At 39.7% G+C, this 14,788-nt stretch overlaps 1 protein-coding gene across 1 annotated transcript in view; it reads left to right on the top strand.

Moving 5' to 3' along the window:
- The window catches only part of LOC149257638 (pyruvate kinase 1, cytosolic-like), a 234,362-nt gene that overhangs the window by 97,830 nt on the left and 121,744 nt on the right, over positions 1 to 14,788 (top strand). Inside the window, exons 5-9 of the mRNA XM_089414481.1 lie at positions 9,471 to 9,548; positions 9,668 to 9,799; positions 11,579 to 11,659; positions 12,352 to 12,423; positions 12,558 to 12,647. Of these exons, the coding sequence (XP_089270607.1) occupies positions 9,471 to 9,548; positions 9,668 to 9,799; positions 11,579 to 11,659; positions 12,352 to 12,423; positions 12,558 to 12,647 (453 nt within the window). The remainder of the gene's footprint in view (positions 1 to 9,470; positions 9,549 to 9,667; positions 9,800 to 11,578; positions 11,660 to 12,351; positions 12,424 to 12,557; positions 12,648 to 14,788) is intronic.

Genomic DNA, 14,788 nt, shown 5'->3' with positions numbered 1-14,788 from the left:
CTAGTCTCATGGGATCTCCTTTATTGGCTGTCAAATTTAGGAGTGGCACTACATGGGAAACCTCGATTTTGGTTGTGTGGTCCCGCTTCCCGTCACCAAATACATCACTCCCTGCTGCTCATTATAACCCCTTTTCACACTTTTCCCATTTGGGTCCGCATTTGTCTGTTGGGTCCACAAGGTGTTAGCCTCCCCTCCCCTTGTCCACATTTTGGGTCAGGCCTGGAACGATGCCCCAAAGGTTGATGCAAGTAAAAAGTAAGTTAAAAGAATAATTTGGCCACTTACAACAAGAAATGTACAATAAAATGCAAAAGATGGCCGGGACAAAAAATTAGTGCATGGGTAAAAGCTAAACATGAGCTCTGCCCCTTATCATTATGGCCTAACCCTAGTTACTAGTGCCCCTATGTGCGCCTCCTACATCATTAAGGAACCCATGATTGTCCCAACCCATGATTTCACTGCTTTATCATACGCATCATGCTCTCATTCCTTGGAGCCCCAAGCAGTTAAAAGAAAGAAAAATTAATAAAAGACAAAAGGCATATGAAGAATGGTGGAAAAACAAAGGCCGGGGTGATTCATGTACCACGATTTCTCCCTCCTACATCTCTACACCCATGTGTGGGCTTCCCTCATTATAACTACCCTTGTACTGTGGCATGTGGCTTGGAGCCTTCCCTATTGCCTCATGTTAGTTTTAGTAGCATTGGTTGTATTCTAGCCACAAAATTTGGTGGAGAGGCTAGAATACATGTATTATCCAAAACCTAGAAATCAATTCTGGAAATTCCACCTAGAGACGACTTAATTTAAATAATTAATCTTTTTTTAATGGTGCCTAAGTCTAAACTTAGGAAATCTGATTAATTAAAGGGTATTAATTAAGTCATGGTGAGAATCTTCTAGAAGAAGACATGGATCGAGCTCTAGTTAATCTTAGCCATCGATTATGTTTTAATCTTGGCTATTGATGTCTCAACGAGTGATTATGAGAATAAATTCGATGGGGGTTGGAGACCACACTTGAGACACCAGGGATTCGATTTTGTTGGGAAATCGATCTTCGAGTAGCAACTTTTAATTGCCGAAGGTGATTAAGTAAGATCGAAGCAATGAGAGAGGGGCAGGGATAGTAAGGTCGGAGGGATATTTTCTAGTCCGGTGAGTGCATTGTAGAGAGACAGTGAGTTCCACAGAGAGGCAGTGCAATGCTTCAGAGGGGAAGCCATATTTTGTTGGGGAGAAGCAGTGATTTAGTGCTAGAAGCCGGAGTGGTAGCCCGGAGGCTAGGAGAGTCCATTTCCCAGACAACAGTGGATCAGTTAGTGAGAGAGATGTTGTTCCAAGCTGTGTGACGCAGGGATTGCGCAGAGGCAACATAGAGCAGCTCATCTTGAGCCAAGGTCAGTGTCGGATCACCGGTGAGAGTGAGATTTTTCTCACTAGACTTCTGTTAGTCATTTCTCTGTATGGATTGTTAGATTTGAGCATCCATAGATTTGTACTCAGATTTACTATTGCATAATAATAAAACCCTCAGCTGTTGCACCAGTTTTCCCAAGTTGGGTTTTTCCGGGGACATTGGTCCAAAAATAACTATGTACTTGTGTGTGTGTGCATCTATTCTTCCAACTTAATTTTCTTCCACAATATTGTATTTGTGAAGGCTGCAGTGTATTAGTTTCGATATTTACCGTAGGATGTAGTAAATAATTTGCTCAAGTTATTTAACAAATAGAAGAAACTTAATCAGTTGCTGCAGTGGGATTTGGGGTTTCTAGATTTTAACATCTCACTCTGTTCCACCATTATTTTACATGGCATCTGCTATTTGACGGATGTACCATAATAATATCACTCCCTTAGAGGTTGAAATCACCTAATAGGGTCCTTCATTAACCTCCCTCTTGAGCTTGGGAATACATGTACATTCTAAACTTTAAATCCCACTTGGAAGGGATACACTTAGTTAGACATCTGACTAAAATTAACCAAGATTCCCGGATCTCACCTAGTCATAGGATTTACATTTCATCTAGGATAGTCGAGCATTCATTAAGCAACGGTTGTTCATTTGGTCTCTAATTTATCTAAAGCAAGAAGTTGACTCCATAAGGCATTGGTCTCACATAAGAAATCTAATCCAAGCTTTAAATCTTGCCAAAATTAACAAAGTGGCTAGGCCATTCAACTGTGTCTCCTAGATTTGTTGGTTATCATCAAGTCTTGCACCTTGACATTTCCTAGGGACTACCCCCCATAGCCTGCTGTTGGGAGACATATAGAACGGAGAGGTTGAGGATTAGAGTGATAGCCCCTGACTTGAGTTGTTGTTGCAGTGCTTGTACAATCTGAGTGACAACATGTGAACAAACTGTTAATTAATTTACTGTTAGAAGAATAATTTCCAGTTGCTGCAATAAAATTTCGTGGCGAAATTTTCTGAGTTGCAGAATAAGTTCGTAGTGCCAAAATTTTCACATAGGGGTCTTCCCACCTTCAGCCTTAGTGATTGCAACAAGCCAAGACAATGGTGCCCCCTCGAGCAAAGATCTTACTATTGCCCTCAATCCCTGATGATTGCAACCATACTCGATGGTGGTGTTGTGCTATGCAAGTAATTGACTGTCACCTTATTTCCAGGTGATCAAAATCACACTTGATAGTGCCTATTGCAAATTGAGGCCAAAAATGGTATAAGGAACTAGGCACAAGCTGTACTTAGGCACCCCTTTGAGATATAGGCACACTTGCAAACCCTTAGTCCACGCAAACTTGGTTAGAGCAAGTAACATTTCTACTCAACCAAGTATAAAAACCAAAATCATATGTTCTCACACAACAATAATTAAATCACAAAGCATTTCCTCATGGGCTAGCTAGCCTCAACAATGAGTAGGTAGCATGTTTTGTAATCTATCTCACTGTAACATCTTCCCAAGATTTGTCTCTTGGCCTTGCCCCTTCTCATGCAAGGGTGAATTTGGGCTTGAGGGTGAATTTACAAAGTGTCAAGAATAGGGTAAATGCAAGTTACGACTATTTTGCTTCTGCCATTTTACTCAACTTTGGAAGCCATTTTGACAAGTATTTTCCTATTTCATAGGCATTAGGATATGATAATGATCTTAATTGAGCTAAAAGCCCTTCCCTTGAGTGCATTTCCCAATCTCCCACCATGGTCTCAACTTATAACAAATTAGTCCATCCAAAATACCAATATATATACCACATTATCATCATAATTAATCTCACCATAATATGAAATATGACAATGATAGGGAATCTTATGTATATAAATGTCATAAATCATAATATGAAAATCTGGCAGACACCCAATACACATATACAACATTAGTCATATTGTAATAAAGAAAGATCATAATAAATCATCATCAAGGGTCATCTATGCTACTTAGCCATTATCAAGAATACCAATGCCTCATGTGGTATCAGCATCATTTTCTAAAGCATCAACGATAGGCATCTTAAACAACATTTTGTATAATATCATCCATACCATTAACAACTAATAATGCTAATCATCATCCAAGAATTACCAATGTTACATAGCCATTATCAAGGCATTTAATGCTAACTAAATCATCAATCTCATAAACATTTGTGCCTATTAATTTTGACAATCTCATAAACATCAATGCCTATCGATCTTGACTCTCATACATGTCTAGGGTTATCGTCCTTAATGATCCATATCAGCAAGCACAAGGGGGATGGTGGGTCTATGACCACCATCTCCTATTAATCAATTAAAACAATAGTTCTTGCATAAAACATGTACCATAAAGACATCATGTAATATCAAGAAGGGACATCATCATGGCTGAGTGCACAAATAAGATATAATAAGGGACATCATCATGGCTGAGCGCACAAATAAGATATCAAATAAGAAGAAGCGATTAAAGGCATAATCATCAGGTCACACATGAGTCTCATTGAAAAAGGGATCATCCCACAGAGTCCCACTGTTTACACACAAACTCTAGTGTATAGTTTTAAAAAATGGATGACATGAACTTGGTATTGGTTGAGTCGACTCAGTCAAACATAAATTGTATTGACTTGATATCCTAAACAGTTCATGGTCGATGGACGACTTGACTGAGTTGGTCTGATTTGGCACCATGGAGCATAATGTGAGGATAAATAATTTAATTTTTTTTACCTAATACCTAGATTCTACCATCCTAAATTCAAAAAAATATTATATAAAGAAATAACCCCCTGCCCCCTCCCATTTGTGGCACACCTCGCATTTGTGCATTTGTGAACATTTTAATAGCAACATTAAGAGTTGTGATTTATAGTGAGCAGTGGTGATGAATTTGATGATTGATTATGTTGATCAGTGATATGTTGATTTGGGGTAGCATCGGATGTGCTCTAGCCATGAATATTGGTGGAGAGGCTAAAGCACATGAGATCTCCAAGACCCAGAAATGGGTTGGACAGATTATTCCCGGTTTGGGAGATATTAAAATAATTAATATTTTTAATGGAGTTCCTAAGTCTAAACTTAGGAAAAATAAAATATTAATGGGTATTAATATAAAACTTGGTTAGAAGGGTCCAAAAGACATGGATTAAGCCAAATCTAATCTTAGCTGTTGAATAAAGATGTAATTTCGGTCGTTGAAGGGCCAACAAAAAAAGTATAAGAGGAGGCTTGAGGGTCAGTTGGAGAACACACTATTGATTAGAGATGTAATTTCGGTCGTTGAAGGAACAACAAAAAAAGTATAAGAGGATGCTTGAGGGTCAGTTGGAGAACACACTAGAGTGATCAGTTATTCATTTTGCTAGAGCGGGGTTGCTAAACAAAGTTGAGTTAGTGAACAACAGCGAGGGGTAGTGAGTACGAGACAAAGAGGCAGAGGTAGTGCTGGGATAGCAACAGAGCATCCAGAAAGAGAGACGCAGGAGCAGCCAGTGCTCACGCAGGGCCATGCAGAGGCAGCCAAGTGCTGCGCAGAGCACCAGAGAGGCCAGCGTGTCTGACTAAGAGGTCCAGAGAGTTGACGCAGGGCCTCCTGGGGCTGACGCAGGACCAACGTTGGGACAGGAGAGGTTGACGTAGTGCAGATTGGGTAGATGCTGGGGTTTCTGAGCAGTTTTGTGCTAAGGAGTTGCCGGAAGGATTATCCGGGGTTTCAGCCGAGAGATTTGTCAGAAACCAAGAGGTATTACTGCCAAGGAAATTCTCTGTTGGTTAGGCCAGTTTCGACACCCAGATTGTCCTCTGATATTGCTTATTAAGAAAACCCTCAGATAGTAGCACTGGTTTTTCTGGGGACATTAGTCCAAAAATAATGGTGTCATGTGGTGTGTTTGTTCTTGTTTCTTTTAGTTGCTGATCTGTAATATGTTGAGCATGCACTAGTGTTTATTTTCAGTATTTACATTGTAAATAATTTGTTAAGAAAAATAACAAGTAGGTAGGAATAAATCAGATAAAGTGCATGGAGGGTTTCTAAGTAAACTTAGAAACTTCAACATAGTATCAGAGGGTGATTGCAGATCACAGGAGGACTACAAGATATTAGCCGAGTAGAGCAATAGCAGCAGAAAACAGTTGTCCCGAGGTGATAAAAGCTGTTTCTAGCAACGTAGAAGCCAAAGAGTGTGACGCAGAGCCAGCCAGGGGCACGCAGAGGAAGTCGGGGGCTGCACAGAGCCTCAGAAAGGCCAGCGTTGCTGATGCAGAGGGCCAGAGGGTTGACGCAGGGCATCCTAGGGCTGATGCAGATCCATCTGGGGTGATGCAAAGCCAGCGTGAGGCAGAGAGGGGCTGACGCAGTTCACAAAAAGGTAGTTGCTGGGGTCTAGAAAGCTATAGGAATATTGTAGAGTGTAGCTGGCAAGGTACTGTAGTCAGAATAGTACCTGGCAAAGCAGGGCCAGAGGAGTTGTTATCGAGGGTTTCTAGCCGAGGAACCTGGATCAACAGTGCAATTGCACAAGTCGATCAGAGTAGGGGGCATCTCGACAAGCGGCCGAAGGATTTCCAGGAGGGAAATTAGGACTTAGAGGGAGTCCAGAAGAGAACTTCTAGACGGGAAGTAGAGACTCAGAGGAGTCAAACAAAGAACTTCCAGAAGGGAAGTAGAGGAGCATCATGGCACTACACGGGGTAAGAGACCAAGATAGACTGGACAGAGCATCGAACTTCGCAGTCTGGAAGGCCAGAATCTTATCAGTGCTTGATAGGAGTCGTGTCAAGAACTTCGCCTTGAAGGTAATAACTGTCCCAGTCGACCCTAGTGATAATGACAAGTATGAGGAGGCGATGGTGAGGGCCAAGTGCATTATCCTTGACAGGGTCAAGGATCATGTGGTACCACATATAACTGAGAAGGAAACGACATTTGAGATGTGGGAGGCTCTCAAGAAGCTGTATTCGCATACTTCTGTGCAGACTCCAGAGAAGAATGTTGCTCAAGAATCAGATGAGGTCGTATCAGATAAAGAAGGGACAATCGATTGACACCTTCCTCAGAGGACTGAATGAGATCCAAGATCATTTGACTGTTATAGGGGCGACACCGGATCAGGAGCTAATGTTGAGGACAACCCTGAATACTGTCTCAGAAGACTGGGAAATATTTGTCCAGAGTATACTCGACAGAGGGATACTTCCACCTTGGGACGAGATGTGGACAACTCTTCCCTAGGAAGAGATCAGACGGCAGTCAAAGATGGGTAGCAGCAGCGAGGGGATCAAAGTCAAGCAGGAGGAGGAAGATGTGGCCCTAGCATCTGAGGGAAAGCAAGAAAAGTGGAAGAAGAAAGATCTCTCCAAGATCAGGTGCTTCCACTGTGGGGAGTTGTGTCATTATGCGACCCAGTGTCCAAGGAAGAGGAGTAAGGGAGAGTCTTCTAAGACTAAGGCAGCGCCAGCACAGGCATAGAAGGAAGTTTTGATAGACGATGATTGTGCCATGAGTGCACACACGCTGCTTGAACGGAAGTGGGGAGACATCGAGCTGTAGTCAGATGCACTACAGGCGATGAGGGGCAGGATCCTCGAGGTATCTAGCCTCTTGGATTAGACCTTGCTACGGGAGCCCTGTCGAGGAGTAGCAGGACTGGCCGAGTGGGTAGAGACGGATGCGGATGGAGCAGCAGAGAGAGCTACAGTGCAGGAGTTCCCGGACAACGCGAGGTTAGCAGGTTACAACAATGTGAGAGGCACAAGAGTGTTGCACTAGTGCTGGATGGCATAGAGAGGTGTGCAACAGTGCGAGATGCAGGGATTTGTTACAGCAGCGCAAAGGTCAGTAGAGGGAGCACTTGTCAGCTGCAGAGGGAGCTTTAGCGTTGGGAGTGTTTCTAGCCTGACAGGGATGTCAGAAGTTGGGTGGGTCAGTTACTTCTCAGTAACCGAGTTGCAGGGCAGTAGCGGTTAGTAGTAGCACAATGCAGCATGATGAGAGGGGGTTGCAGTGCAGATGCAGTGTTGGGACTAAGGACCACCAGTAGCACGAATGCAGGAGGCGTTGCCGTACGGATGCAACAGTGGCAGTGGCAGGGCCATGGGCAACGGTACAGGATGTAGTAGTGCAGAGGATGTTGGGCAGGGAGGCCTAGCATCAACACAGGTGCCGGTGCCGGATGATTAGTGTGATACTTAGTGAGGAGTATTATTAGAGCATAATCCTTGCTAAGAGGGAGTGTTGATTTGGGATAGCATCGGATGTGCTCTAGCCATGAAAATTGGTGGAGAGGCTAAAGCACATGAGATCTCCAAGACCCGGAAATGGGTTGGACAGATTGTACCTGGTTTGGGAGATTTTAAAATAATTAATATTTTTAATAGAGTTCCTAAGTCCAAACTTAGGAAAAATAAAATAGTAATGGGTATTAATATAAAACTGGATTAGAAGGGTCCAAAAGTCATGGATCAAGCCAAATCTAATCTTAGCCATTGATTAGAGATGTAATCTCGGCCTTTGAAGGACCAACATAAAAAGTATAAGAGGAGGCTCGGGGGCCTGTTGGAGAACACACCAGAGTGATCAGTCAGTCATTTTGCTAGAGCGGGGTTGCTAAGCAAAGTTTAGTTAGTGATCAACAGTGGGGTAGTGAGGATGATACGGAGAGGTAGAGATAGTGCCGGGATAGTAGTAGAGCAGCTAGAGGGAGAGACGCAGGAGCAACCAGTCTCACGCAGGGCCAGCGTGTCTGACACAGAGGTCCAGAGAGTTGACGCAGGGTCTCCTGGGGTTGACGCAGGCCAAGATAGGTTGACGCAAGACCAACGTTGGGCCAGGAGAGGCTGACGCAGTCCAGATTGGGCAGACGCTGGGGTTTTTGAGCAGTTTTGTGCTGAGGAGCTGCCGGAAGGATTATCCGGGGTTTCAGCCAGGAGATTTGTCAAAAACCAAGAGGTATTACTGCCAAGTAAATTTTCTGTTGGGTAGGCCAGTTTCAGCACCCAGATTGTACTATGATATTGCTTATTAAGAAAACCCTCAAATAGCTGCACTGGTTTTTCCGCATTGTGTTTTTCCGGGGACATTAGTCAAAAAATAATGGTGTCATGTGGTGTGTTTGTTCTTGTTTCTTTTAGTTGCTGATCTGTAATACGTTGAGCATGCACTAGTGTTTATTTTTAGTATTTACATTGTAAATAACTTGTTAAGGAAAATAACAAGTAGGTAGGAATAAATTAGATAAAGTGCATGGAGGGTTTCTAACTAAGTAAACTTAGAAACTTAAACATGATACGCAGTAGCCTAATTGCTTGTAACATCAAGAATGCTATTGTTTGAACTGTAGAGAGCATTTAGAGCTTTATTAATTCTGTAATTTGTTTCAGATATATATTGCTCTGAATACCATTCATTTTGATTTATTCAAGCTTACATGGCATATACATCAGTAAACTTTGCAGAATTCGTTTTAATGTTTGGGATCTTTAAAATGTATTTTTTTATTATCAAAGTTTTAATATTCTATTAATTTTTTTCAGTAAACTGAGTCATAAAAATCAAACTGGTCTGATTGTGAGGAGAGTAAGTTAAGCCTGAGCGCCAATTCTGAGTTTGAGTCCAAGTTTTTCAGTATTGGTCTAGCAAAGTATAGCCAACGCATAATATAAAATCTTAATAATGATTACATGTTATCAAGGTTCAATTCATCAACAATTGGCCAGTAAGGAAAACTCAACCATTATCTATGAAGAATACTTGTAACCATTGGCTAGGAATAATCAGTTGAGAGGAAATCATCCATCATCAACATCTGCCATCACAGACAAACAGAATCTAACACAGTAACTGCATGTGCCACAGGGAGCTACAAAATAAATGTACTTGTGATTGTGATTTCTCATTTTTGGTTCGTATGTACTGCATTCAGTAGTGTTTTGTTTTTATTGCTTCCGGATAATCTTTCTCATGGACTAACACTGAGTTGTAATTTGGCTTTATATACTACAGACACTAAAGAAAGGGGATACCATTTTTGTTGGTCAATATCTCTTTACAGGAAGTGAGACCACTTCTGTCTGGCTTGAGGTTAAGTCTCTTCTGACACAGTGTTTGTGAATCTCCTAGGAGAGAAACATTTCAACATCTTATCTTGATATAGATAGAGCTCCAGTGTTGAAAACATCTGCTAACTGATCTGAGTGCAGGTTGCAGAGATTAAAGATGAAGATATAGTTTGCTGTGTCAAAAACAGTGCAACTCTTGCTGGTTCATTATTTACAATGCATGCCACTCAAGTTCATATTGATCTTCCAACATTGAGCGACACAGATAAGCATGTAAGTAATTACAGGCGTGGAGATTACTGTTAGTTGCCAATATATTTATAATGCTTTTAGGCAGAAGATCCACGGTAATGACCGAATGGAGTTGTTTTAATGCTGGAATTTCTCGCTTAGCACGTAGAATTACAAATGAGTAACGTGGAATTGTTGTGCTGTTTCTGGTGGCTGGTGTGTCAAAATAAACTGTTTTTCTAGGTTTTCAAGTCAGATGCTAATAAATACCGGCTAACGATGGAGGTTCCAGAAATTAAGAGTTACCGAAATACGGGTTGAGAAAAATGGTCAATGTGAAGCCCAATTGGTGTAGAACTTATGTGGATATGAATCACAGAAATTTTGTAGTTTGCATGGCCATAGATTGTCACTGATTTCAGAGAGTATTTTTTTCCCTTTGGTATTATTTTCCTATCAACGCAGTTTGCTTTGGCTTTGTTTAGGTGTGTGTTAGCCAAGAAATTGGGCTTTGCATTCAACAAGAGACTTAAAAGCTGTGTATCAATAGGAAAACAAATTAATAGAAGCAAATTATGACAGCATTCGTAAAAATAAATAACCAACGGATCATATATCGAACATTGACTTATCAACAAGTAGGAAGATTCAAAGCATATGCAGTTTCCACAGAAATGGCAGTACTCTTCTATACTTGGTTTGAAGTGTAGTACGACGTTTCAGATAATACACCTAATGAAACCTGATGACTTAACATATGATTCCGGGTATCAGAATAAAAGAATGTTCAAATGTGAAGCCTATAGGGTTACATATAGATGACTCTTACCCTGCTCTTTTCTCACTAATTTTCTCTTTATAAACTAGCCATCTGGAACTTGGATGTTACACATTCAAATGCTAGTTACCTTTTCATATCCCAAAAGTGTGGCAGATGAGCACTTGATAATAATGTCATAATTTTTTGACATATTGGGCTCAGAAGTTTACTCACTATCTATCCATTAAGTTTGTTTATGCTCATTACTGTAAATTGGATCTTGCATCCAGACCAAGGTTTACTTGTAGTTGTAGTTGATTAAATCCAATGAGCATTTTTTTGGGTATCCTCCAATTCTCACCTTTTGGGCATCTGCCATCTTTGACAACATGATGCCTCTAGAAGCTCATAGAAACCAAGTTTTAACAATATTTTCACTCTTTGTTATCACTAGGGATGCTTAATTCAAACAATTGTGAGACCATCTGGAAGTTAGAAACCTGATGCCAATTTTCCATTTGTCCCCAACCTGATGAATATATACGGAGGACCGCATATCTGTAAACTGGTTAGTCAGTTTCCCTTGTATAAAAGACTTCCTTATATATCCCCTATGTTTGAATTTGAATTACTTCAAAGTTGTCTTCAATTCAGAATTGATATTGATGAGGCAGAAATACAGCACATATGCCGGGCTTCTTTTGACATGTACAGTGTAGGTCATGCACGCCCATATTTATCCATGATCTAGATTGTACTCACCCTTCCTCAAATGTTCATCAAGCTATGGCAGAAGTATTGGCTTTCATCAAGGCCCTTTGGATAACCCTTGTGAACGGAAATTATGTAGTCACTAACATGAATTTAAAGTGACAAATAGACTAATTTGTGCATTTACTAGTTATTTACTGGATAGTGGAAGCTTTGATTTGGTGGGGTTAATGTAGCCTTACAAAATGCAGGGGACTAGTCTATTTTTGTGTTAAGGTTTATTATTCATCTTGTGATTTGATTCTGACAGGGTGTGGAATTTGCTTTATTATGTTGTTTGCACTTTGTAGAATATTGCAACTTGGGGAGTTCGCAACAACATTGACTTTCTTTCTTTGTCATACACACGACATGCTGAAGACATTATACAAGTAAGAAATATGACGTAAAAGATACCTTCTTGCACATGTTCTGAGCTTGTGCTGTCACTTCTAGTTGCTATGATGGGTCTCACGTGAAAATAATTCTAGCAGATTATTCTTCTGGAATCAAATTCATAATGCTACCTTATGCCTTTCAATTTGTAGGCTGATCTGTTTCTATAGTGCTTGTTTCTTGTTATCCTTTGAGAAATTTTGAGTAGGTGCATTACAATAAACTTCAAATATGAATGCATTATCATGTGTACTTTTGAAAATCATTCTGAACTGACAATGAAGTAACGAGGTTAATGTAGCCTTACAAAATGCAGGGCACTAGTCTATTTTTGTGTTAAGGTTTATTATTCATCTTGTGATTTGATTCTGACAGGGTGTGGAATTTGCTTTATTATGTTGTTTGCACTTTGTAGAATATTGCAACTTGAAGTAAGGAGGTGATATTTTTTACTGCAGAAATTTGTTACAATTTTTTGTTTTGTTTCTGTCACATGGGACTTGTTCCTTATAATTGAATAACCTCAAATAGTGAATGTCTAATCTACTCTACATCTAAAGGATTTTATACACAGTTAAACCGTGGATTAACAGTGTATCAGATGTATTAGAGGCCATCTAGAAATTTGTTTGCTTGATGCTAACATCGAATTGATGTAAAATCCATTTCCTCCTTTTGTCTTGTACAGACCCGCGCTTATCTTGATGAACTTGGGAATCTTAAACAGACACAAATATTTGCTAAGATTGACACTATAGAGGTATTTGGTGTATCACTGAATGAAGTTTCTGAGTTGTAATCTGTTCATTCATGTTTATTCCAATTTAGATAAACACACTGCACAAGATGCAGTTGCTTTTTCGAATCTTATTATAGGTACAACTTATGTTGCAGGGCCTGGAGCACTTTGATGAGATCTTGCGACAAGCAGATGGTATTATTATTTCACGGGGTCATCTAGGGATAGATCTTCCACCAGAGAAGGTAGCCTTCGATATTCAATCTAGTTTTTTTTCATATTTCCATTCCTGATGTTTTTTCTCTGAAAGATAAATGAATACTGCTGTCATTGTAATCTGATTACAAGTCTAGTTGTGTCCATGCATGGAGATCTCTTATAAATTTGTGCTTTTACTAAATCCAAATGTAATGTTGCTCTGGAGTATAAGGCAATGACAGTCAGGATCAATGGAATTGTCTAATATGCTCTCCTTGTAAATTTTATTTTTGTGATTGTAATTTGTTAGTGTCAAGGGAGATTCCAAATTCTTTACAGATTCAAAGAAGGGATATTTACTTAGGTAATAGAGGCAGTATAGCAGTGTGAACATGTAGGCAAATCATATTGTTTGGAGGATCATCAGTAAGATATTTATGCTGTCTTCTCACTTTCAAACATATTTATAGATAAAATTAGTTACAAGGGCATCTGCAAGTTGGAAGGTAGGAGACAACTTGTAGAAGTATTCCTGGATTTTGTATTATAGGTTCTTGTGGAGGTATTGTTCGCTTTCTTATTACAGGCTTTCTGTTTGTGCATTCTCTTGAATCTGGATTATATTATGCGGGCTTTTCTTATGATTGACAGACTAAACAATGCTGTATTAACTGGGACCTTGTACTGATTTTTGATTAGCAAGAGAGTTCCTTTTCTGAAATGCCAAGCTTTTAATACTATGAGGTCATTTTATGATTGAAAGCTTAGTTTAACTTTTTTAATTCAAATAGGTACTTGGATTGAGTCAAAATTGGGGGCCTTGGCCTTACCACAAGAAAATACAATAAATGCTTGAGTAATGTTTCTGTACTTGGCAATCCCTTCCATGCAGGGAGGGAAGGTTTCAGCAATTAAATTTCTGTGGAAATTTCTAAAATCTGCTCTTTAGAACAGTCCAAAAGTTTTACCTCATTTATTTGAGGTTCCCTGGATCTGTTTCATAGAATTCTTAACTTTACTGTTGGATCTGAAATATAAATTACAGTAGCAATATACATCACTTCCACCAAACCAAATCACTAGGAAAGCTCAAAATATAGACACTGAAAATATTACTTGAAGGAGAGAACATTCACATTCTTTAGGGCACAATATCCTTCATCAGCCAGATCTAAAATTACTTTAGTTACAGGCTACAGCAGATTTATTTCAGCGGTAAATCTTATTTCTATTTTCTTCTTAGCATGCTAAATATCATAACATATCAGCAAAGCTGTCCCAAAAATGAGCTTATATAAACTACCAAGAAACCAGTCCTAAACAATGAGAACACAAGGTTGATTTTTATATCCGCAACATACAAATTTGGACAGCAATGTTACATTTCATATTACAACATAAATGAAGCTACAATGCAATACCTCAGCCCATCCAAAGATGGTCCAACATGTCCTTTCAGCTCATCTAAGCAAGGACACCCCAATTGCTACCAAACCTTATCCAGGGCATCCATTAACAATACCACAGCCTAGCAAGGACACCATAATTGCTACCAAACCTTATCAAGGGCATTGTGACATTTCATCGAGTTAACTCACTATTTCAGGCCTGCTCAAGAAGGGAGTTGGTCCCTTCTATGGCCCAAAAATACATAATTGAACATTTTTTCAGTCCTAAGCTAATTTCATTAAAAAAATTAGAACTAGATTCTCTGGAAAAAAATAAACTTAGAATTCTCTAGAAACTTAGACAAGGTAAGGGTTTCCATCCCTTAATTGATAAATTTTCGCACATTCATTATTTTATACTTATTCATATTTGTTTGAAACAGATTTGTGTATATTTTGAAGTATTCTCGAGGAAAAGAAGGTTTCAAAGCAGGCCTAGACCAGATCTTGGAAGTGTCTTTGGAGCAGATATTGCAAAATCTTTGACCAATCTTGAAGCCCCTTTTGAATCAGTCTAAGAACAGATCTTGAAAAGTACATGGACGAGCTCCTTGAAGCAATCTTTGAGCAGGCTTTGAAGACGTCTTGAGAGCAGTTCTTGAAGATTATTGAAGTCACCTTGAAGTTGACATTAGAGACATCTTGAAAGCACTATGGAACAGTCTTTTGAAGCATATTTGGTGCAGATATTAGAGCAGAATTGAAGCAGATCTTGAGAAACCTTTGGAGCAGTCCTGTAA

The sequence above is a fragment of the Pinus tabuliformis genome, chromosome 6, assembly GCF_031772625.1.
Source record: "Pinus tabuliformis cultivar Carrire ecotype Pingquan chromosome 6, CPIR1, whole genome shotgun sequence".
Classification (NCBI taxonomy): domain Eukaryota; kingdom Viridiplantae; phylum Streptophyta; class Pinopsida; order Pinales; family Pinaceae; genus Pinus; species Pinus tabuliformis.
This window is presented reverse-complemented; position numbering and strand designations above follow the sequence as displayed.